The sequence below is a fragment of the Nomascus leucogenys genome, chromosome 13 (genome assembly GCF_006542625.1).
Source record: "Nomascus leucogenys isolate Asia chromosome 13, Asia_NLE_v1, whole genome shotgun sequence".
Lineage (NCBI taxonomy): Eukaryota > Metazoa > Chordata > Mammalia > Primates > Hylobatidae > Nomascus > Nomascus leucogenys.
In genome coordinates, this window is record NC_044393.1 from 1,394,909 (window position 1) to 1,418,725 (window position 23,817).

General features: G+C 49.5%; 3 protein-coding genes across 7 annotated transcripts in view; 1 reads left to right on the forward strand and 2 right to left on the reverse strand.

Moving 5' to 3' along the window:
* TCFL5 (transcription factor like 5) lies at positions 1-20,109 on the forward strand. Of its 5 annotated transcripts, none has more exons than XM_030826038.1 (6): positions 1-776; positions 1,474-1,660; positions 2,244-2,406; positions 3,873-4,116; positions 6,390-6,531; positions 19,064-20,109. In XM_030826038.1, the coding sequence occupies exons 1-6, from the start codon at positions 142-144 to the stop codon at positions 19,184-19,186; spliced, it is 1,494 nt and encodes a 497-aa protein (XP_030681898.1). In that variant the 5' UTR covers positions 1-141; the 3' UTR covers positions 19,187-20,109. The 5 variants fall into 5 exon arrangements, with proteins under 5 accessions (XP_030681898.1, XP_030681897.1, XP_030681899.1 ...); XM_030826037.1 differs by having other exon boundaries at positions 1,471-1,660; positions 19,064-20,008; XM_030826039.1 differs by having other exon boundaries at positions 1,471-1,660; positions 3,876-4,116; positions 19,064-20,008.
* Positions 14,645-15,431, reverse strand: DPH3P1. The gene is given in 2 exon segments (XM_012511976.2): positions 14,645-15,092; positions 15,094-15,431. Coding segments are annotated over 2 exon segments (231 nt in total). The 5' UTR covers positions 15,159-15,431; the 3' UTR covers positions 14,645-14,926.
* Positions 20,030-23,817, reverse strand: part of COL9A3 (collagen type IX alpha 3 chain) — a 26,410-nt gene continuing 22,622 nt past the window's right edge. Inside the window, exons 31-32 of the mRNA XM_030826036.1 lie at positions 22,472-22,549; positions 20,030-20,585 (exon numbers count right to left, since the gene is read on the reverse strand). Of these exons, the coding sequence (XP_030681896.1) occupies positions 20,395-20,585; positions 22,472-22,549 (269 nt within the window). The 3' untranslated portion in view covers positions 20,030-20,394. The remainder of the gene's footprint in view (positions 20,586-22,471; positions 22,550-23,817) is intronic.

Genomic DNA, 23,817 nt, shown 5'->3' on the forward strand with positions numbered 1-23,817 from the left:
GGCACTCAGCGGTTTTCCCTCCCCCAACGGCGCGCCAGCTGTGGCCGGCGCAGAGTAGTGCTCGGGCCGGGGGTCGCCTCCCGCCTCCCGCCTCCCGCCGCCCGCGTCGCCCTCGCCGCCGTTGGGCCGCGCCGCGCCGCCATGTCGGGCCCCGGACCGCGGGAGCCGCCGCCGGAGGCAGGCGCGGCAGGCGGCGAGGGGGGCGTCGAGGGCGCGGGCGGCGGGGACGCGGCGCTGGGCGAGCCGGGGCTGAGCTTCACGACCACCGACCTGAGCCTGGTGGAGATGACGGAGGTGGAGTACACGCAGCTGCAGCACATCCTCTACTCGCACATGGAGGCGGCGGCTGACGGCGAGCTCGAGACGCGCCTCAACTCGGCGCTGCTGGCGGCGGCGGGCCCGGGCGCAGGCGCGGGCGGCTTCGCGGCGGGCGGTCTGGGGGGCGCGGCGCCCGTGTACCCCGTGCTGTGCCCGTCCGCGCTGGCGGCCGACGCGCCCTGCCTGAGCCACATCGACTTCCAGGAGCTGCGCATGATGCTGCTGAGCGAGGCGGGCGGGGCGGAGAAGACGTCTGGCAGCGGGGACGGAGCGAGGGCCCGGGCCGACGGCGCCGCCAAGGAGGACGCGGGCGCGGCTGGACCCGAGGGCGCGCCCGAGGCCCGGGCCAAGCCGGCCGTGCGCGTCCGCCTGGAGGACCGCTTCAACAGCATCCCCGCCGAGCCGCCGCCCGCGCCGCGCGGCCCCGAGCCCCCCGAGCCGGGCGTGGCGCTCAACAAGTGCGTGCCCGGCGGCCGGGGGCTGGCGGGGCCCGGGTGGAGGCCGGGGCGGAGGCAAAGGGGGCCCTCGCTGTGCACGCCCCCAGCCTGCCCTCCCGGCGGCACAGGGCGCGGACCTCACCGGGTCTGGGGCCGCCCCGAAAGGCTGTGTGCGCTGTGCGGGCCCCGGGGAGCAGGTACTTCCAGGAACTAAACACCCCCGCCTCAGTGGCCCCGCCTGGAGAGTGGGGCCGAGCGCGCAGAATTCCTGGGAACCGTGTGCTCTGGGTGGCACTCTTAGATGTCAGGGAAGCCTAGGAAGGGCCGACCGGGGTTTGCAGGCTTTGAGCTCTAAAATGAGGCTCCAGCATGCAGTCGCCCCCTTGGTGACCCTCAGGGATGGCTGCGGAAGGGGCTGAGTCCGCAGTTTTCTGCTCATCCCAGCCTGTAGTTGCCCATCGTGGTCAGACTGGAGGATGGCAAAGTGAGGTTGGTGTCAGGGTGTGATGAGAGCAGGGAGGTGGCGCAGTTTTGCTTTTCCTGCCTAGGAAGGGGAGGACTTCCACAGCAGCGCTAGTTGCTAATTGTTGTGTAGAGATTTCCAGGATGAGAGTTGAGTTGCTGTCTGGAAAAACTGGCCAGAGCCATGAGAGTGGGATGGTGGATGCTTGTCTGCTACCTATTCCTGACACTTCTGGGCTTTCTTTTGTCTTGGCAGTTTGGTAGCTCTTATTCGACATCCATCTGAATTAATGAATGTTCCTCTTCATCAGCAACAAAACAAATGTACAACATTAGTGAAAAATAAAACTGCTGCTACAACTACTGCTTTGCAATTTACATACCCACTGTTTACTACAAATGCTTGCTCTACTAGTGGAAATTCTAATGTTTCACAGACACAGGTAGGGGACATGATTTTTGAAGCTTTGCTCTTTTGTATTAAATGGGTGAATTTTAACTTATTTTGCTTAGGTCCCAAGTACTTTTTTTTTCCCTTCAGTGAGCTTAATAACCTTTTAAGCTGGGCGCCGAGGCTCACACCTGTAATCCCAGCACTTTGGGAGGCCGAGGTGGGTGGGTCATTTGAGGTCAGGAGTGCAAGACCAGCCTGGCCAACATGGTGAAACCCCGTACGAAAATTAACCGGGCAGTAGTGGCGGACACCTGTAATCCCAGCTACTCAGGAGGCTGAGGCAGGAGAATCGCTTGAGCCTGGGAGGCGGAGGTTGTGGTGGGCTGACATTGCGCCACTGCACTCCAGTCTGGGCGACAGAGTGAGACCCTGTCTCAAAAAAAAAAAAAAAAAAAAAAACCTGTGGAAGTTGAGTATGTGGTATGGGAATATTTTAAAATTTTCAGTGCAACTAAAGTTCTTCAAATTACCTGTTAGTAACTTTGATGTTTGTTAAGTGCGTTTTACTTGTGCAGTGAAGAGGAGATTAAGCCACATATTGATAAAATTCCTGTTGCTTCGTTTTTTTCCAGAGTTCTAGTAACTCATGTTCTATACTTGAAGCTGCCAAGCACCAGGATATTGGATTGCCTAGAGCATTTTCTTTCTGTTATCAGCAAGAAATTGAATCCACTAAACAGACGTTAGGTAGTAGGAACAAAGCTTTGCCTGAGCAAGTTTGGATTAAAGTGGGAGGTAAGCGATGAAGCAGCAGGTAGTGGGAGCTTTCTTCTGACAGAGCCCTGTGGCTGATGGCATTTGGGCCGTGGGGGGCAGGGGAGACAGATGGTTTGTACACATGTGAAACAGTCTTGGAGGTGTCTGTGTATCTCAGGGATCCATCCATCCGCTTCCCCGTCTTCTCACTTTAAACATTATTCTGATTCTCAAACATAATTAATCTTAGTGTGAGAACGTTGAGTTTGAGGGCCTTTTCTTAACAGTAAAGTGATAGACTTACATAAATTTTCAGTTATTTTCAAGTTATTGAAAGTACTTTGTAGTTTTTTATTTTCCTTATTTTATACTCCATGAGTGAGGCAGTCATCTAACATCTGCCGAAAGCCTTTGGATAGGTGCTGCTAATAGGAGGACCTTGGGCTGCCAGGGAGAGGCCGTAAGGTGATTCGGAAAGTTTGGAAATAAAGTCACTGCTGAAGGCACTGCTGTGCTAACCTGCATAGCCTCTTACTCCCTGGGCAACAGTGATTTGTAAAGTGACCTAATAAAAAGAACACTCCTTACACTCAGCTTTCCAAGAGTTGGTGAAGACAGGACGGGATGAAGAGCTACCGCCTTCTCCCGTGTCAGTCACTCCTTTTCCTCCCTATGAAATTTTATGCCAAAGTATATGTTCACATTTGTAAGATACAAAGATGAGTATTAAAGCAGCCTCTGTGCTGACTACTCAGGTTAAGGAACAAAATATCACCAAAATTCCTCTCTCTCCTGCTGAAAGCTTCATCATCCTTCTGAAATGTGTGCTTTGTGTGGCATACGTGTGCACGTGAGTGCACCTGCCAGTCACGTGCCTGCATTTATTTGATGGATACAGTTCCACGTATGCACACGTGGAATATCCTGTTAGGCAGCAGAAGAGCTTGGACGCTACTTCTTACTGCTTTGGGGAGGAGAGCCGCTTCTGAGGCGAGGGCACACACTTACGCTGCTTCGGTTTTGTTCTGAGCATTGCAGTAAAAATACTGTCATATTAGAATAATTGTTTTTTTTTTTCTTGTTCTTAGAATAATTGTATATAAAGAAAATATTTTTGGGAGGAAATATGTCCAGGTGGTTTTTTTTTTCCCCCATTCTGACCTTTAGAAAAAGTAAACAACTTCCTTGTTTTCTGTATTCATAGATAACAACTGTTGATTAAAAAGAGGGACTTTGGATGAGGTCATATTGGTTGCATAGCACTTGGAAGACGTATTTAATGTGATTGATTCTTGTTCAGTTTCGTTGTATAAAATAGGCTTGGGCTTCATGAAGTTCCCTGCTGATGCTGAATAACTGCATTAGTACAGCTCTTTGTGGTTCAGTTCTCTGTGCTGCTTACCCAATAATGTTTATATGTTGGATTGAAAAGGCCAAAACTGTATTCAGCATTAATTGAGATAAGAATAAAATATTAAAAACCACTTTTTTCTTCTTTCGCAAAGAAGAAGCGCTATGCAAACAAGCACTGAAGAGGAGTCGGAGTAGAATGCGTCAGTTGGACACAAATGTAGAGCGAAGAGCCCTTGGAGAGATTCAGAATGTGGGTGAAGGTGCCACCGCCACACAAGGCACTTGGCAGCCCTCGGAGTCCTCACAGGCAAACCTGGGGGAGCAGGCCCAGTGTGGGCCCCAGGGAGGAAGGTCTCAGCGTAGGGAGAGGCATAACCGAATGGAAAGAGATAGAAGGTAATATGTGCGACTGCTTGTCAGGCTGGCTCATGTGATTACCTTAGTCATACGTGGTTATCACAGATAAATGATCCTTAGCCATTTCTGCGTTCAGAGGGAATAAAGGAAGTAGGAGCATCGTTAACTTTCCCAGATGGATCAAGGATCCCCAGACTGTGCCCAGGCCCTCTGGCTCACTAGGAAGACCCCGGGACTCAGCATGCAGTCACTCTCAGGCTGTGACTTACTATGGAGAAAGGATGCCAGGTGCGATCAGCAAAGGCGCGTGGGGAGAAGGCAGGAGATGAGGTGCAAGCTTCTAAGAGCGTGCCCTGTGGAGTCAGGCAAGATGCCCCTCATGCCCCCAGCCATGTGGTCTGAAAACGTGGGTGAGATGTTGCCAACCGGGAAAGCTCGCTAGAGACCAGGGGCATGTCACGTAGGCACTCCCTCCATGCATGCAACCACAGTCCAGTCTCCCAGAAGGAGAGCAGGTGTTCAGTGTCAACCATACTGTTTGCACACTGTAGGTTCTGGGGGCACTCTTAACTCCCCGAATCTAGGTTCGCAGACTCCGCTAAGGGCCAGCCCTGACTGCAGGCCTTTCTGAGGAGAGTGGTCAGCCTGTTATGGTAACTGCTGCTTACCAGCCAACTGAGTTCTGCAAGTTTTGCCTGGTTCTTTTTTTTTTTTTGAGACGGAGTCTTGCTCTGTCGCCCAGGCTGGAGTGCAGTGGCGCGATCTCTGCTCACTGGAAGCTCCGCCTCCCGGGTTCACGCCATTCTCCTGCCTCAGCCTGCCGAGTAGCTGGGACTACAGGCGCCCGCCACCACACCTGGCTAATTTTTTTGTATTTTTTAGTAGAGACGGGGTTTCACCGTGTTAGGATGGTGTCGATCTCCTGACCTCGTGATCTGCCTGCCTTGGCCTCCCAAAGTATTGGGATTACAGGCGTGAGCCACTGTGCCTGGCATGGCAATTTCTTTTAAAGGGATCTATTCAAGCTAGGGCAGGGTGCAGTGGCTCATGGCTGTGGGCCGAAGTGGGAGGGTTGCTTGAGCCTGGGAGTTTGAAACCAGCCTGGGCAACATAACAAGTCCCCGTCTCTAAAGAAAAACCAACAATACTAGTGGTGGTGGTGCACACCTGTTGCCCCAGCTGCTTGGGAGGCTGAGGTGTGGGAGGATCGCTTGAGCTTGGGAGGTCAGCACTGTAATCAGCTGTGATCATGCCACTGCACTCCATCCTGGGCCACAAAGGGAGACCCATCCCCCAAAGAAAGAAAATTAAAAAGCCAGCTAATATATTTTTATGATACTTCTATACACATAGACTAACTGAGGGCCTAAACCTACTGTGAATTATGAAGGGCATTTTGCTTGCTCCGACATTTATTTAATAGACATTTATTGAGTACCTGCTATGTGGAAAGCCCGACACCGTATGTTGACAGTTTGAAAGTCTGACTTCTAGCTCTACTGCCTAGACTTGTGGTTAGAGTTCAATGAGCTGATGCGTAAAGAGTGTTTGGCTCAATGCCTAGAAGTCCAAAAGCACCTAGTAAATGCCAGCTGCTGTTTTACCGGCAAAGTCTCTGATTAAAGTTCTAAACACACAGGCGTGAAGATGAGTAACAAGGGCCATATTGAATAAGTTGCTCAGTATCTGCTTGTTTAGGACTTTGCATGTTACTGAATGTAATATGTAAAAGTTTAAGAAATAGTCTAATAAGACTCCAATTGTTTATCTTTACAAAGACCAAGTTTCAGGATATTAACAGAGTGTTGGGCCATGATCCTTTCTGAATCAGGGCCCCTTGGAGAAAGCTGTGCATGAGTTCCTGGTAGGGTATTTAGCCCATGAAGGGCAAGTAATATCAGTCTTGAATGAAAGAGTTATCTGCCCAATTTGGACCCCTCAGTGGTCCAAATGGAAGAAGGTGTCAGACACAAAATGTTGCTTCCAGTTTCAGGGGCTTTGGAGCCATCCCTAATCTAAAGACTTGAACCTGGCCCGTGAGAAGTAAATAGGGAAAGCTTTCGGGAGCGTGTGGGTCATGGGCCCGCCAAGGGCACCCAAGGATGCTCTGGCCTCCCGAAGGCAGTAGCTGCCTCTGTAGACAAGGCCGTGGCAAAGCCGTGGGGCTTCCTGTGGTGACGGGCGCTTCCGTAGCACTCAGTGGCCAGGCTTCACGAGCTCTGGTTCCCTCAAGTGCTACCGTGAGACACTTCCTTTTACATGTTTGTTTTGCTCCGGCCTCTCTTGGTGATGACTTTGGGTTTTGACTGTAGGCGCAGAATCCGCATTTGCTGTGATGAGTTGAATCTCTTAGTGCCGTTCTGCAATGCCGAGACTGACAAGGCCACAACTCTGCAGTGGACCACAGCATTCCTGAAATACATCCAGGAAAGACATGGAGATTCTCTTAAAAAGGTTAGTGGTAGGCCAGGTAGATTTTTAGAATTTTACAAATTTTACTTATCAATGTCCCTCTTTTTTCCTAAGGATAACTCAAACTATCCTTTGTTTCCTGGAATCTAACATCAAATACTAAGTCCAGTATGAACAAAGCTCTGCTCATTAATGATATAACTTGTCATTTATTAAAGTAATAGTCACAGCCTACATGTGTTACACTCAGTGTATAAATGACTGTGAAGAGGCAATTGTCAGATAGCAAATTGGGCACCTGCTCTGTACGGTGTATTGCACTGGGGCTGACGGTGTGTAGGACATGATTTTTGCCCTCAGAAAAACTTGTGAAAGGGATAAAAGCAAGAATAGAAAAACAAAAACTGGCCAGGCACAGTGGTTCACGTCTGTAATCCCAGCACTTTGGGAGGCTGAAGTGGGAGGATCTCTTGAGCCCAGGAGTTTGAGACCAGCCTGGGCAACATGGGAAGACCCCATCTCTACTAAAAAGTACAAAAATTAGCCTGGTGTGGTGGTGTATGCCTGTAGTCCCAGCTACTCGGGGCGGGGGCTGAGAGGGAAGACCAATTGAGCCAGGGAGGTCGAGGCTGCAGTGAGCTGAGATCATACCACTGCACTCCAGCCTGGGCAACAGGGCAAGACCCTGCCCCACCCCCACCCACCCCAAAAAAGAAAGAGAAACAAAAATGCAGGTAAGTGTCAAATAGTCTGATCTGGACTTCAGATATACCCAGCAGGTTAATAAGAAATATACTTCTGTGGACTGGGTGACTATACTTCTGCGGACTGGGTAAATGTACTTCTGCCGACCGGGTGACTATGCTTCTGTGGACCGGGTGACTGTGCTTCTGTGGACCGGGTGCATATACTTCTGTGGACAGGGTGACTATGCTTCTGCGGACTGGGTAAATGTACTTCTGCCGACCGGGTGACTATGCTTCTGTGGACCGGGTGACTGTGCTTCTGTGGACCGGGTGCATATACTTCTGTGGACAGGGTGACTATGCTTCTGCGGACTGGGTAAATGTACTTCTGCCGGTGACTATGCTTCTGTGTACTGGGTGCATATTTCTGCCGACCGGGTGACTATGCTTCTGTGTACTGGGTGCATATATTTCTGTGGACAGGGTGACTATGCTTCTGTGTACTGGGTGAATATATTTCTGTGGACTGGGTGACTGTGCTTCTGTGTACTGGGTGCATATATTTCTGTGGACCGGGTGACTGTGCTTCTGTGTACTGGGTGAATATATTTCTGTGGACTGGGTGACTATGCTTCTGCGGACTGGGTAATGTACTTCTGCGACCGGTGACTATGCTTCTGTGGACCGGGTGACTGTGCTTCTGTGTACGGGTGCATATACTTCTGTGGACCGGGTGACTATACTTCTGTGTACTGGGTGCATATATTTCTGTGGACCGGGTGACTGTACTTCTGTGGACTGGGTGACTAGGGAGGAGCCGGCGTGTTAGCGCCAGCATATCCAGTCCCTCAGGACAGCCACCCTGCCGTGATCCTGTCTGTGGTCGTGGCAGTGGCCTGCAGCAAGCCATCGTGGTTGGCTGGAACCAGACTTATGGTTTGAATGCGGGAGTTCAGTCAGCCCCTCAGTGGCCCAAAAGGAAGAAGGTGTCAAGTCACGGCTGGTTCTGGGCCCTGCCTTGGGGGGACCCGAGTTCCAGGGTCCTGGGCCCTGCCTTTGGGGGACCTGAGTTCCAGGTCCCGGCCTCAGCGTTGCAGTGGCCAGGGTCAGTGGCTCTTTGGCCGTCTAGGAGTGAGCAGACCTTAGTGAAATAGATCCACAGGGTCCTGACTTTGTACCTGGTCCAAGCTGTGGGGGAATTGCTGCTGTTGACCCAGGCAGGAGTCTGACTAGAGAACAAGCTGAGGTTGCTGCAACAAACAAGAACCTCTTTAAAGAAGGGCTCCCAGGCCTGGCGCAGTGACTCACGCCTGTGATCCCAGCACTCTGGGAGGCTGAGGCAGGTGGATCATTTGAGGCCAGGAGTTCGAGACCAGCTTGGCCAACATGATGAGACCCCGTCTCTACTAACAATACAAAAATTAGCCAGGCGTGTTGGCGCCTGTAGTCCCAGCTACTCAGGAGGCTGAGGCAGGAGAATTGTTGAACTCAGGAGGCAGAGGTTGCAGTGAACCAAGATAGCGCCACTGCACTCCAGCCTGGGTGACAGAGCGAGACTCCATCTCAAAAGAAGGGCTCCTGTGTCTACGTCGTGGGGCTAGAGAGAGGTGCCCCGCAGCTGGGCTGTGTTGAGTGAGAGCTCTTCTCTTCAGCGCCAGGCAATAGTTTATCTTGTCTCTGTCCGTTTTCTATGTCCACATGACATTTACATCTTGTGAGTTGCATAATTTAAGTTCTTTATTTACATTATACGTTTAATTGCATTCTATAGCGATACTATGTTAAATGTATTCTGATCGGATCATTTATGGTTATTTACAATGCAGTTACTCTTGAAGATTATTGTTAGAGGTAGACTGTTGATTTGTTTTGATAAAATAAAGCTTTTGTGTTTTAAAAAATGCTTTAATGTTTTGGCTTTGTGTATCTATTAGTAAATCATGATTGATCTGATTTACTCAAATAAGATGAAGGCATTTATAATTTTTGAAATTAAGAAATGTTAATTGTATGATAGTCAAAGATTAAGTAGACCAAATGTTTATGGATATGATACTTTACATACATTATGTTTGCTGAATATTTCTGAAATGTAATTACATTGAATCTGATTACTTCTGGGTCACATTATTAGACCCACCAAGAAATAGGCTGAGGTCAAGTCAGTTCACAATTTTTTCGGGGAATTAGAACATAAAAAATCCGAAACACATGGGTTCTTAATTGTTTCTTTAGTGACTTCTCCCTTTTACTTGCATGCATATTTTTGTCCTTAAAGACACAATACATGAGAGTTTTAAGTGATTTCTCTACATAATTTTGGTACACATTTCACTCAGCATGTCTTTTCCAGTGTGACCAGGCACTGCTGAAGGTGCTGGGGTACCCTGGGCAAGACAGAGGCATGTCTGGCACGGAGAGAGGCGGGGGACGAGTAAACGTGAAGACAGCGGGAGCAGGGCCTTGCGGGTAGAGGATGCTGCTGTGAGCTGGCCTGACTGGGGGGGCTGCTTTGGATTGGGTAGTCGAGGGAGGCACCCAACCAAGGCCCAATGATGACAGGGAGCTGGCAGCCGGGACCTGGGGGCTGCAGGATCTGAGGAGTGCCTGCCTGCCAGCCAGCGTTGCTGGGCAGGGCCCCTGGGCAGGCTGGGGCCTGGTGGACCACTAGTCCTGAGGGTTGAGGGCCTTGGCAGTCTTTGGGCAGTGAGTGACGTGACCTGACCCATATCACCCCACTGCTGGGGGTCACCGGACGCTAGGGAGTAGGAGTTGGGCCGGGGTGAGAGTGGAAACCAGGAGTGTGCAGTAGCTGGGAGATGTGGCTGGCCGGGCGATGGCTGCCAGGGGGCGGCGCTGGGGAGAAGGAAAGGCACGAGGCTTCTTGTGTTGGTGGCGGTACCAGTTGGGGGGTGTGATGGGAAAAAGGCGTCAGGGTTTGGCCTCAGTGGCTGGGTGGATGGGGCTAAAGAGGGAAGACTCAGAGAAGCAGGATCTCGGCATTCTGGGGGCATCAGGTGGAGACATCAGGAGGCAGGGGATAGACAAGTATGAGGTGAGGGCAGGGCGGCGTCAACCATCAGTGATTCACTTCCTGTTCGTTTTCTTTTTTTTTTGTTTTTGAGACAGAGTCTCACTCTGTCACCCAGACTGGAGTGGCCTCCCAAGTAGCTGGGACTACAGGTGCCTGCCACCACGCCCGGCTAATTTTTTGTATTTTTTAGTAGAGATGGGGTTTCACCATGTTAGCCAGGATGGTCTCGATCTCCTGACCTCGTGATCCGCCCGCCTCGGCCTCCCAAAGTGCTGGGATTACAGGCGTGAGCCACCGCGCCCAGCCTCCTGTTCGTTTTCTAGTGAACATAGGAATTACAGTGAACACCTGTACACCCATGCTTCAATCTCAGCAATGAACATTTACCGTATTTACTTGTACACACGCACAATTTCAAAGACAATTATAGACACGAACCTTCATCTCTAAATATTTCTACATAAATCTCCAAAAGACGGGCCTTCCACAGAATCCCAGTGCCATGATCATGCCTCACCAAGGTGATGACAAGTCTTTTTCATATCCTCTAATGCACAGACTATTCAGATTTGCCCAAAATGTTCTTTTATTGCCACCATACCTAATTTTTTTATTTTAATGTTTATTTTATTTTGTTTTATTTTTTTGAGACAGGGTCTCACTGTCTTCCAGGCTGGAGTGCAGTAGCATGATTATGGCTCACTGCAGCCTCTGCCTCCTGGGCTCAAGCAATCCTCTTGCCTCAGCCTCCTAAGTAGCTAGGACTACAGGTGTGTGCCATCATGCCCAGCTAATTTTATTTTTGTAGGGATGGGGTTTTGCCGTGTTTCACAGGCTGGTCTCATACTTTGGGGCTCAAGTGATCCTCCTGCCTCAGCCTCCCAAAGTGCTGGGATTACAAGCATGAGCCACCATGCCTGACCGCTTTTTAAAATTTTTATAGCAAAAGGGTCTTGCTGTGTTGCCCAGGCTGGCCTCCCAAAGTGCTGGGATTATAGGCATGAGCCACCACACCAGCCAAAATGTTCTAAAAATGACTTTCATAGCTGTTTTTTTCCATAGTCCAGCACCCAGCCATGGATTATACACTGCATTTGATGACAGTTTTCAAGCTCTTTGAGCTACAAGAATCCCGCCCACAGTTATTAACTATGGCATTGAGGCTTTGAAGAGGTGAGGCCGGTTGTCTAGAGAATGCCCCACATTCTGGGTTTAGATGGCTCTATTTACTTTTGGTAATTTTAAATTTTGGTGTCATATCAAACTTACAGAACAATTGCCAAGAACAGTACAAAGAGCTCTTTGTAGGCCTGTCCGGGTTTCTCCATTCTCCCTGCCGGTTCCAGTTGCTCTCCAGGTATCTTTGGGATCCATTTGATAGTAAGCTGCCGACACCATGCTTCTTTATACTTAAATATTTCGGGATTTTTTTTTTTTTTTTTTTTTTTTGAGACGGAGTCTTGCTCTGTCGCCCGGGCTGAAGTGTAGTGGTGCCATCTCAGCTCACTGCAACCTCTGCCTCCCAGGTTAAGCAATTCTGCCTCAGCCTCTTGAGTAGCTAGGACTACAGGCATGGCCCACCACACCCGGCTAATTTTTGTATTTTTAGTAGAGACTGGGTTTCACCATGTTGGTCAGGCTGGTCTCAAACTCTTGACCTCAAGTGATCCCGCCTACCTGAGCCTCCCAAAGTGCTGGGATTACCATTGAGCCACCATGCCCAGCTAATTTTTGTATTTAATAGAGACAGGGTTTCACCATGTTGGCGAGGCTGATCTCGAACTCCTGACCTCGTGATCCGCCTGTCTCAGCCTCCCAAAGTGCTGGGATTACAGGCATGAGCCACCACACCCGGCCCAGTGTTTACTTTTTTTGTTTGAGACGGAGTCTCGCTCTTGTCACCCAGTCTGCAGTGTAGTGGCATGATCCCGGCTCACTGCACCCTCCGCCTGCTGGGTTCAAGCGATTCTCCTGCCTCAGCCTCCCGAGTAGCTGGGATTACAAATGTGTGCCACCATGCCGGACTAATTTTTGTATTTTTAGTAGAGACAGTGTTTTGCCATATTGGCCAGGCTGGTCTCGACCTCCTGACCTCAAGTGATCCACCCGCCTTGGCCTCCCAAAGTGCTGGGATTACAGGCTTGAGCCACTGCGCCCGGCCCCTTTGTTTACTTTTTAATATCCACAACGATGAAAATCAGGACATTTAGCATTGGTGCAAGACCGTTACTCACATTTTGCCTGCTGTCTCAATAGTGCCCACTACAACTTTTTCCCCAGTCGGGATGGCGTCTGGGCGCTGGTTGTGTTTAGTTGTTGTGAGACGCCCCTGCACACCGGGGGCCCTGAAGGTGCCAGCCACACCTGGGGCCCCCTTTGTGGTGTCTGTCCCTCCCTTCTTCACACCAGCAGGTGGCTGAGTCCCACTTCGCGTCTCCCTGCCATCTGCATCAGGCCCCGGTGTCGCTGTCCCTCACGTGCTGTCTGGCGTCAGGCCCTGCTGCAGACTCGGACTGGCCTGTCCCTTCTACTTTCCTGCGGACACGCTGTGACTTCTCCCATGATCCTTCTGTGAGAACTCCCTGGACCTCGTGTCCTGTACTGGCAACCTCCCATTTCTCCGCTCTCCTTGGCTGCCCGGCTCCCCGGTGCTTGTCTGTACCTCCTGAGCCACTTCATCCTCTCTTGAATCCATTCCCAGCAGCCTGTGACCATGGCCTCCCATGCTGTTTAGTCACACCACCACGCCCAGCTAATTTTTGTAGTTTTAGTAGAGATGGGGTTTTGCCATATTGGCCAGGCTGGTCTTGAACTCCTGACCTCAGGTGATCCGCCTGCCTCTGCCTCCCACAGTGCGGCTTCCCACAGTGCTGGGATTACCAATGTGAGCCACCGCGCCTGGCCTACGTACGGATTTTCATTCTGTTTTTGAACATGGCCACTGGAGGGCCTCTCGGCTGCAGAGCAAGCGTTTGTAGCTTGTTTGTGGCAGAATGAGCCGAACGCTGTGTTGTGAAAAATAAAGCATCTTGAAAAAGAAAAGCCATTCTCTTTGTCCTAATGAGTTTATGCCTCCTTACCTCTGGCCGCCTGAGCTCCTTGAGCTCCTTGGTCCGCTATACCCATCTGGCCTGGGCCGTGCTGGAGTCTTTCTGGGACTGAGTCATTCACTTTGTTGGTTTTTTGTGTGGGGTCAGTGGTAGTGCTTTTTCCATCATAATTTGCTTTTCTCTTTATTATCCAAAAACCTTATTTCTATTATTTCCTTCTTGAAGTTTTATTTTTTTCTGGTATCTTGGGTTGGAAGTTTATTTTGTCTCTGTTGTTTTCTAATCAATGCATTATAGTAAATTTGTCCTGGTGTGCTTTTGAAACATGTCACAGGTCAGGACGCAATGCTTTCATTGTTTCTCAGTTCTAAGTAGCTTGTAATTTTTTTTTTTTTTTTCGAGATGGAGTTTCACTCTTGTTGCCCAAGCTGCTGTGCAATGGCGTGATCTTGGCTCACTACAGCGTCTGCCTCCTGGGTTCAAGCAATTCTCCTGCCTCAGCCTCCCGACTAGCTGGGAGTACAAGCATGCGCCACCACCCCGGCTAATTTTGTATTTTTATTAGAGACAGGGTTTCTCCATGTTGGTGAGGCTGGTCTCGAACTCCTGACCTCAGGTGATCCGCCCACCTCGGCCTCCCAAAGTGCTGGGATTACAGGCGTGAGCCACCGCACCTGGCCTCTTTCTTCCTCTTAATAACTCCCTGGTATATTTCCTGACATATAGTTAGAGCTGTTTCTTTTTTCTTACTAAGAAATTTTTTTTTAATTGTTGGTATTTTTCTTTTTCTTTCTCTCTCTCTCTCTTTTTTTTTTTTTCAGCGAGGGGCTCTCATTCTGTCACCCAGGCTGGAGTGCGGTGCAACCACAGCTTATTGCAGCCTCGTCCTCTCAGGCTCAGGTGATCCTCCTGCCTCAGCCTCCCGAGTAGCTAGGACTATAGGTGCCCCTCACCACCACGCCTGTCTTATTGTTATTCTTCTCATATTCACAAATCTAATATGAGTATCTGCTTTGGTACATTGTCATCTCAATATGTTTTGATGTTATAAAAATTCCTTTAAAGCTCAACTATTTCACATATGTTCTGTTGCAAATAGACGCCGATTGAGAGTGCGATGCCATCAGTACCAGGCCTGGGCTCAGCTGAGGAGGACTAAAGGGATCTGCCCTTCTCTTTCACAGCTGCCCCAACTCCCAGGAGACGGGTTGTGGGCGGGCCCTGCAAGGTCCAGATGGAACCACAACTTAACCCTGCCTCTGCCCAACTGTTCATAGTGAAGGCGGACGCCGGGACTAGCCTCATCACTGTGTGAAAATAGTTTAGAAGATCTCGCGAGTGCCTGGTTATGTCGTCTGAGGATGATTATTTTCTTCCTTCCTTCCTTTTTTTTTTTTTTGAAATTATCTTCTTTTAAATTTAGATGGGTAATTAAGAACGCTTCCAATTTAAGGTTCTAAGCACAAACTCTAGATACGTCATGTATGGACTTGCTTCCTGAAGATGAAATCAGCAGTTGATGGAAAGAATCCACAACACGCCTACAGAACAGCAAATCACAAATGGTTGTCTCCATGAAGCCAGGAGCTTTGCATTTGAAATTTCTATCTGGGCTCATTTCCAGCTGTTCAGGATTCGGATTCCTGAAGGCTTCCTCAGCATTTAACTCACTCTTTGTTGGCTGAAGGCACTGGGACTGTTTCTCCACACGCAAACTGATCTTTGTCATAAATCACTTTTATAATGAGAGAGCAGCTAGGACACATTGCCACACCTTCCCCATTCTCCAGCTCTTCCTTGGTGATGGAGAAGTTATCTCCACATGGGCAGGGAATATGTCTCCGAATCCTCGTCATATTGAAAGTCCTCGATTTCCACCTCGTCGTGAAATACTGCCATGGTCAGCGGGGGTCGCTGAAGGGGTGACGACCCGGCAGTCCGAGACCAGCTCCGAGCGTCTAACTTCGCCAGAGCCGGCCCAGGCTCTGACTTTCATTTAATTATCCTAAAAGGTGAATTCTGTCTTGCCAAATAGGCAAGTGTTTTTTATATGTAGGCTTTAGGTGTCAGAATATAGGAAATTATCAAAATGTGGGGTCATCTTAAATTGCATCCTAAAACCTTTTAAAATTTGGGAAGAAGCCGAGTATCATAGCTCACGCCTGTAATCCCAGCACTTTGGGAGGCCGAGGTGGGTGGATCACCTGAGGTCAGGAGTTCGAGACCAGCCTAGCCAACATGATGAAACCCCGTCTCTACTAAAAATACAAAAATTAGCCAGGCGTTGTGGCACATGCCTGTAATCCCAGCTACTCAGGAGGCTGAGGTGGGAGAATCACTTGAACCCAGGAGGCAAAGGTTGCAGTGAGCCGATATCATGCCATTGCACCCCAGTGTGGGCGACAAGAGTGAAACTCCATCTCAAAAAAAAAAAAAAATTGGGAAGAAAATGAGTATATTTATATGCAGGTGTAGATTCTGAGTGTGCATAGTAGTTGGAAATGGCAGCTTGCTTGGTTGGAAAGTTGCTTAAAAGTGGATGGGTGGAATGTTACAGCCACTCCAGATGATTCGGAAGTTAAATCCTTGGCAGCATGGTGCTTATGTCCTCCTGGACTTGAATTAACTATAAACTTAACTACAACTCAGCAACAAAAAGACTGCACAGACTGGGAACCGTGGCTCCCGCCTGTAATCCCAGCATTTTGGGAGGCTGAGGTGGGTGGATCACCTGTGGTCAGGAGTTTGAGACCAGCCTGGCCAACATGGTGAAACCCCGTCTCTACTAAAAATTAGCCGGGCGTTGTGGCGGGCGCCTGTAATCCCAGCTATTCAGGAGGCTGAGGCAGGAGAATTGCTTGAACCCTGGGAGGCAGAGGTTGCAGTGAGCCGAGATCACGCTGTTGCACTGCAGCCTGGGTGACAGTGAGACTCGGTCTCAAAAAAAAAAAAAAAAAAAAAAAAAAAAAAAAAAAAAAAAAAAGAAAAATGTTAAAAGCCAGATGTGATGGTGCGCACCTGTAGTCCCAGCTACTCGGGAGGCTGAGCCTGCAGTGAGCTGTGGATGTGCCACTGCATTCCAGCCTGAGAGAGCAAGACCCTGTCCAAGAAAAAGACAACACAACTCAAAAATGGGCAAAGGACTTGAATAGACATTTCTCCAGAGAAGATACACAGATGGCCAATAAGCCCACGAAAGATGCACCAAGCTGTTAGTCATTAGGGAAATACAAATCAAGACCCAGCGAGATACTACTTCACACATACTAGGATGGCTATTTAAAAAAAACAAACAGACAAACAGAAAATAGCAAGTGTTGGCAAGGATGTGGGGAAATCAGAATCCCTGTGCATTGCCGCTGGGGGTGTGAAATGGTGCAGCCACTGTGGAAAACAGTATGACAGCTCCTCAGAAGGTTAAACAGAATCACCAGAGAAGCATAAACCCCAAAGAGGTGAAACAGGGACCCAAATGGATGCTTTTCTGTGAATATTCATGGCAGCACCTTTCACAGTGGCCAAAAGGTGGAAACAACTCGTGTGCTCCAACAGATGAATGAACAAACAAATGTGTTACAAGCATACAACAGAATCTTATGCAGCCATGAAAAGGAGTGAAATTCCGACACAGGCTACCGCGTGGATGGCCCTTGAGGACATTATGCTGAGTGAAATAAGCCAGTCACAACAGGGCACACCCTGCAGGATTCCATAAATGAGGCACCTAGAGCCGTCAGATTCATAGAGACAGAAAGTGGACTGGTACGTGCCGGGGGCTGAGGCCGGAGCGGGTGTGGAGTTAGTGTTTAATGGGTACGGAGTTTCTGTTTAGGGTGATGAAAAGGTGGTGGTGGTGGCCGCACAGCACTGTGAATGGACTTCACGCTGCTCCACTGTACACTTACACATGCTTAAAAGGCAAATTTTGTTCTATATTTTAATACCACAATAAAAAATATATAAACCTGGATTTAATCGTGTAGAATGCTATGTTTTAAAACAAACTTACAGAAATTTTCAAATGTGCACAAAAAATGAACTCCCAGGTCCCTCTAATTCGGTTTCAGGCATCAGCTTGTTTCACCTATACTCTCGCCCTCCCACCCCCACTGAATTATTTTAAAACAATTCCAGACACCATTTCATTCATAAATACATCTTCAGAAAGAAAAAGCCTGTTTAAAAACACAGGCGCATTATCAGTCTCCTTCCTGAATGCCTTCAGTCCTTTTTACCCACCTGTGAGTCTCCTTCCCGAATCTGAACAGAAGCTCCCGTGAGCCCACAGGTGTCTATAGTCAGCTCATTTGAATCAGGATCCAAGCATCGCATTTGGTTGATAGTTCTTAAATATATCTTAACCCATAATAGTTCCCCTTTCCTTTCTTTCTCACCGTTCATTTGTTGAAAAGGGAATGATTTGTCATGTAGACGTTTCCACATTCTGCCCGTGGTGGTTGGCGCTTGTCATCGGGCCGTCACCTGTGCCTCTCTCTTCGTCTCGGTCTCTCCTTTGGGAGGTTGAGACTGACCCCACCATTATAATTGAGGCCTTTTGTAAAAGACAGGTGGTGTGACAGGAGCAAGCTCACCCCACCCCCACCCTGCTGGCAGGGTCTCCCCAAGGACAGAGCCGTCTCAGCGAGCAGCACCTCCACCGTGCTGGCCTTGGAACCCTGAGTGGGTGGCAGTGCAGAGGGCAAGGGAGTTGCCCTGGGATGGGGATAGATACCCCTGACTTGCTAATGGTTGAAACTTTTTAAAAATTTATTTTTTTGAGACAGAGTTTCACTCTTGTTGCCCAGGCTGGAGTGCAATGGCTCGATCTCGGCTCACCACAACCTCCGCCTCCTGGGTTCAAGGGATTCTCCTGCCTCAGCCTCCCTAGTAGCTGGGATTATAGGCATGTGCCACCACGCCTGGCTAATTTTGTATTTTTTTTTATTTTTTATTTTATTATTATTATACTTTAAGTTTTAGGGTACATGACGGGGTTTCTCCATGCTGATTAGGCTGGTCTCAAACTCCCAACCTCAGGTGATCCGTCTGCCTCGGCCTCCCAAAGTGCTGGGATTACAGGCATGAGCCACCGCACCCGGCCTAATGGTTGAAACTTTTTAAAAATTTATTTTTTTTGAGACGGAGTTTCACTCTTGTTGCCCAGGCTGGAGTGCAGTGGCATGATTTCGGCTCACTGCAACCTCCACCTCCCAGGCTCAAGAGATTCTCCTGCCTCAGCCTGCCAAGTAGCTGGGTTCACAGATGCTTGCCACCACGCCCAGCTAATTTTTGTATTTTTTAGTAAAGATGGGGTTTCACCATGTTGATCAGGCTGGTCTTGAACTCCTGACCTCAGGTGATCCACCCACCTCGGCCTCCCAAAGTGCTGGGATTATAGGCATGAGCCACCGCACCCAGCCTGAAATGTTTAATATATACACTCTACCTTCTCTCAAATGCTGGGTTTACAGGTTTATTAGCTAGGGCCTGTTAATGGTTGAAACATTCATGTCATGTATATTTTACCACAATAAAATCAATACAATGTGGCCAGACATTCTGAGTATTGGAAAAACTAAGTAAAAGTACATGTACAGTGTAACTGCTATTTGAAAAAAAAAGTTCAAATCTGTTTATTACATAAATCCCCTTGTGAGGTATGACACAAGTTTGTGAATGATGCCTTAAAACAGCGTATTTTAAAGTCATTTACTTAGCTCTTAATTTTAACCTTTTGCACTTTGGAAGATAGCAGTTTTCATGTCAATTAATTCAGTACATTAACCATCACTTCTTAACTTTAGGAATTTGAGAGTGTGTTTTGCGGTAAAACTGGCCGAAGGCTAAAGCTGACCAGACCAGACTCCTTGGTGACCTGTCCTGCACAGGGCAGTCTACAGAGTAGCCCCTCGATGGAGATCAAGTGATCGGACTGCACAGGAATCCTTTGGGAGTGAACAGCCATTCCTTCGTGATCTATGCACGTTTTCTGCAACCCTGGAACTCTGCTCGGATGGCCTGACTCAAAAAGGGCGTGACTCAAGCTGACGGGACTCCGGTAGGGACTTCGAGAGCACACTTTGTAAAAATATTTATCTAGAACCAAATGCTTATCCATGAATGTCCTCTTAGACCATTTGGGGATGAAGCCATCTTAATAATTAGCAATAATTAGTAAGCATTTTCTCAATGCTCTGATTCCATCATGTTTTCTTAACATGATAACTTAAAAAATTGACATCCTTTGTACTTTCTTTAATCTTAAAAAGTACGCTGCTTTTTACTTATTTACATTTTAAATACGCCCCTTTAGCAATTGGAACAAGTTAAATTGTTGACTAAAAACAGTTTGGAAATTGTATTTCATTTGTTATATCACACCCCCTTGTAATGATTCTGTATTGCAACATGCAGGACCATTTTAAACCTTTGTGCTAAAAATTCTCCAGATACTTGCTTTAAAGCTACTTTCATCCACAAATGAAATATTGTCACAGTAGATGCTTAAATGCCCACATTTTCATACCAAGAGTCATTACTTCATGTGTAATAAACTGTGGTGTTTGGAATTGAGTTTTTAAATGAGTGGCTTTATTTATCACAACAGGTAATAGCAATAGACGTTAGTGCAATACAAAGGCCCTCAATAAATACTGTTAATTGGAGATGTGAGTTTGTATACAAAACATCAGACTAGACCTTTGTATAGGAGAGAATTTACTGTACATTAAATTCTTTATTTTTTGTTACTCTGTAGCCAGTCATTAATCTGAAGATTTAACATCTCATTTTATTGGGATGAGATCACAGTCTTTACACAAATGCTATGTAAACAAGTTACTGAATATTTTTCATCTTGTGGAATTGTACACAACCTTTTACATATACACCCTACCTTCTCTCAAATGCTGGGCTTACAGGTTTATTAGCTAGGGCCTTTTGAGGTATGCTGTCAGGCGACAGCCCGATGAGGGTGCTCGCTGGCAGGGCCCCCGTGTCCAGTCGGCGGCCGAGGGGCAGCCAGGGGCACTCGCTCTCCTGGACGTCACCAGCCTGCCACACCGCCCGCTCCTTCATGACCGCCCCACCGCGCTTCAGGCGTCCTTGTCACTTGCTTACTTCCTCACGTTGAATTTTATGAGCTTCTAGAGCCTGATTTTTCCCCGACCCCTCTTAACACGGCTCCTTGGCAGGCTGAGGTGTCGCAGATCCCCGGCGTCCCCTGGGCCCCAATGGCACCTGGAAGCCCAGGATCTCCGGGAGGCCCAGGCTCACCAGGAGCACCGTCCTGGCCGTCCTTGCTGGTGCCGGGCACGCCTTGGGGTCCTTGGGACAGAGCAGAAGGGTGAGTTCAGCTGCAGCCCGGACTGAAAGCAGGGGGACTTGACGTCCAGCTGCGGGCAAGCCCTGCTCTTCCATCAGCTCGCTCTTCACTTGGCGGGAGGCCATGGGGGGCGGGGAGGCCGAGGGAACAGGGCACACAAAGGCTGTCTGCGGGGCTGGCGGTCGGGAGTGCCCGGAGAAGGCCAGGCGTGGCCAGCCCCAGGCAGGGGTGCAGAGCCGTCCTGAGAACACTTGCACTCTGACTTACGTGGGTTTGGTGAGGGCTGTGTAAGGAGTGGATTTATAGTGGGCAGGGGGCCCGGGGTGGGGGGGCTGTGGGGTGGCTTTGGTGAGTGATGACACTGGGACCATGGGGGAAGGCCTGGGTGTGAGGGAAGAGGGAGTCAGCCGCCCAAGTGGGGGGTGTCAGAGCCCTTCACTGAGATGAGGTGACGAGGTCCAGAATGGCGTGGGCATGGCGCAGCCGGGAGGCTGCTGCTCACCAGCAAGCACAACACAGACACTGTTCAGAGCCACACAGGTGGGGAGATGTGGCTGGGGCCCGGGACCCCTGTGTGTTTGCACAGCAAGTAGAGGCAGAGCTAGGTCAGCAAAGGAGAGTCCAGGGCACCCAGAGAGCAGTGTGCGTGCACGGAAGCGAGGAGGGGAGAGGGCTCCAGGGCACCCAGGGAGAGGTGGGGTGGGTAGAGGAGAGGAGAGGGCTCCTGGGCACCCAGGGAGAGGTGGGGTGGGTGGAGGGGAGGAGAGGGCTCCAGGGCACCCAGGGAGAGGTGGGGTGGGTGGAGGAGAGGAGAGGGCTCCAGGGCACCCAGGGAGAGGTGGGGTGGGTGGAGGAGAGGAGAGGGCTCCAGGGCACCCAGGGAGAGGTGGGGTGGGTGGAGGAGAGGAGAGGGCTCCAGGGCACCCAGGGAGAGGTGGGGTGGGTGGAGGAGAGGAGAGGGCTCCAGGGCACCCAGGGAGAGGTGGGGTGGGTGGAGGAGAGGAGAGGGCTCCAGGGCACCCAGGGAGAGGTGGGGTGGGTGGAGGAGAGGAGAGGGCTCCAGGGCACCCAGGGAGAGGTGGGAGCAGGTGCCTTCTCGAAGACTGTTCAGGATCCTTCTCATCTGAACACACACATCCTTGGAGTCTAAGGCCTCCTGGTTTTGAGAAGGCACCAGGCTTAGGCAGGGGCGGGCAGGGAATGGCCTTTGCCAAGGATCCTGGCGCTGCCTCCCTCCGTGACAAAGCATTTATTTTTGACATTAGAAATGGAAATATTCAATGTATGCACAGGTCAATTAAGAGAAAATTCTGTTAGAATTTAACTCAAATAGATACTGAGTAGCTTAAACAGAATCTAACCAAATTGACTTAGCTAAAATAGATCCAGGAGGATCTGCTTACTGATTAAACTCTTTTTTTTGAGATGGAGTCTCGCTCTCTCGCCAGGCTGGAAGGCAGTGGCACCATCTCAGCTCGCTGCAACCTGCAACCGCCTCCTGGGTTCAAGCGATTCTCCTGTCTCAGCCTCCCAAGTATCTGGGATTACAGGCGCCCGCCACCACGCCCGGCTCATTTTTGTATTTTTAATACAGATGGGGTTTCACTGTGTTGGCTGGGCTGGTCTCAAACTCCTGACCTCAGGTTATCTGTCTGCCTCAGCCTCCCAAAGTGCTGGGATTACAGGTATGAGCCACTGCGCCCAGCCCCGATTAAACTTTTATGTATTAAAGTGGTTATTGAGACAATTCCTAATCTTGTCTCTAAGACTGCTTTGCCAAGAGAAGAGGAAAAGAGACCCATTCATAACCCAAGCACGCCCCACATAAAGCTACAAGATGGTGGAAGAGATGTCACCCAGTGAAGCCTTGCTGGCCGTGGACTCGTACCTTGGGGCCCCTGGTCTCCTTCAGGCCCGTCCAGCCCTGCTCCTGCCGCGCCTTTGTCTCCTCTGTCACCTTGGTTTCCTGTCATGAGGTGTGGACACAGACACATGGTTAGAGTATCTGTTGCAGCCACACCACAGCGGTGTCTGATCGACCTTTGTAACAAACAGGGTGCCACCTTTTTACCGGAGTGGAACCATTTAGAAAAGTACAGATGTCACATGCATAGGGCTTGACAGGGTCCGACAAGAGGGACCCACCTGTACACAGTCTTGTGCCGCAGGACGGCTGCAGGTGGACGACGCACCGCATAGGCGACAGTGGTCCCGTAAGATTATCATACCCGATTTTTACCATACCTTTCCCGCGTTTGGATGTGTTTAACACAGATACCCACCACCGTGTTAGAACCGCCCACAAGACCCAGCACAGTAACAGGCTGTTGCAGGTCTGCAGCCACAAGCCCCAGGCCCTGGCACACGGCTCAGGGGTGCAGGAGGCGGGGCTTGCACAAGTGAACTCAGATGTCCCCAGTGAAACCGCCCAGTGGCACAGCCGTCAGAGCCTATGCCTGCTGCTGAGCCGTGCACGGCTGAACCACCTCCCTGACCTCCAGCAGCCAATTTGAATGGGATTTTAGTTTTGTTCAAAATATTTATGCCTATCAAGCAGTTGAGTATTAATATTTTGTAATCATATTTTAAATGATTTTCGACTCATGGGTCATCTAAGGGCATTTTCACATCCCTCTAATTGCATCATTCAAATCTTACATCTGTGTTTTGCCCGGCTAATTTTGTATTTTTAGTAGAGACGGGTTTTCACCATGTTGGCCAGGCTGGTCTTGAACTCCTGACTTCCAGTAATCCACCTGCCTCGTCCTCCCAAAGTGCTGGGATTACAGGCATGAGCCACCGCACCTGGCCATTCCTCACATTTTTTTTTTTCTTTTATGGAGATGGAGTCTCGCTCTGTCGCCCAAGCTGGAGTGCAATGGTGCGATCTCAGCTCACTGCAACCTCTGCCTTCGGGGTTCAAGAGATTCTCCTGCCTCAGCCTCCTGAGTAGCTGGGATTACAGGCATGTGCCACCATGTCCAGCTACTTTTTGTATTTTTAGTAGAGACGGGGTTTCACCACGTTGGTCAGGCTGGTCTTGAACTCCCGACCTCGTGATCTGCCCACCTCGGCCTCCCAAAGTGCTGGGATTATAGGTGTGAGCCACCGTGCCCGGCCTTCGTCACATTTTTAATCAACCCCTCCCTGCCAAATATTGTTCTGATGGTATTTGAGAAAAACATCACATTTTTAAAATGTTCCAGTTCCCACAGGATTACTAAGGAGTTAACT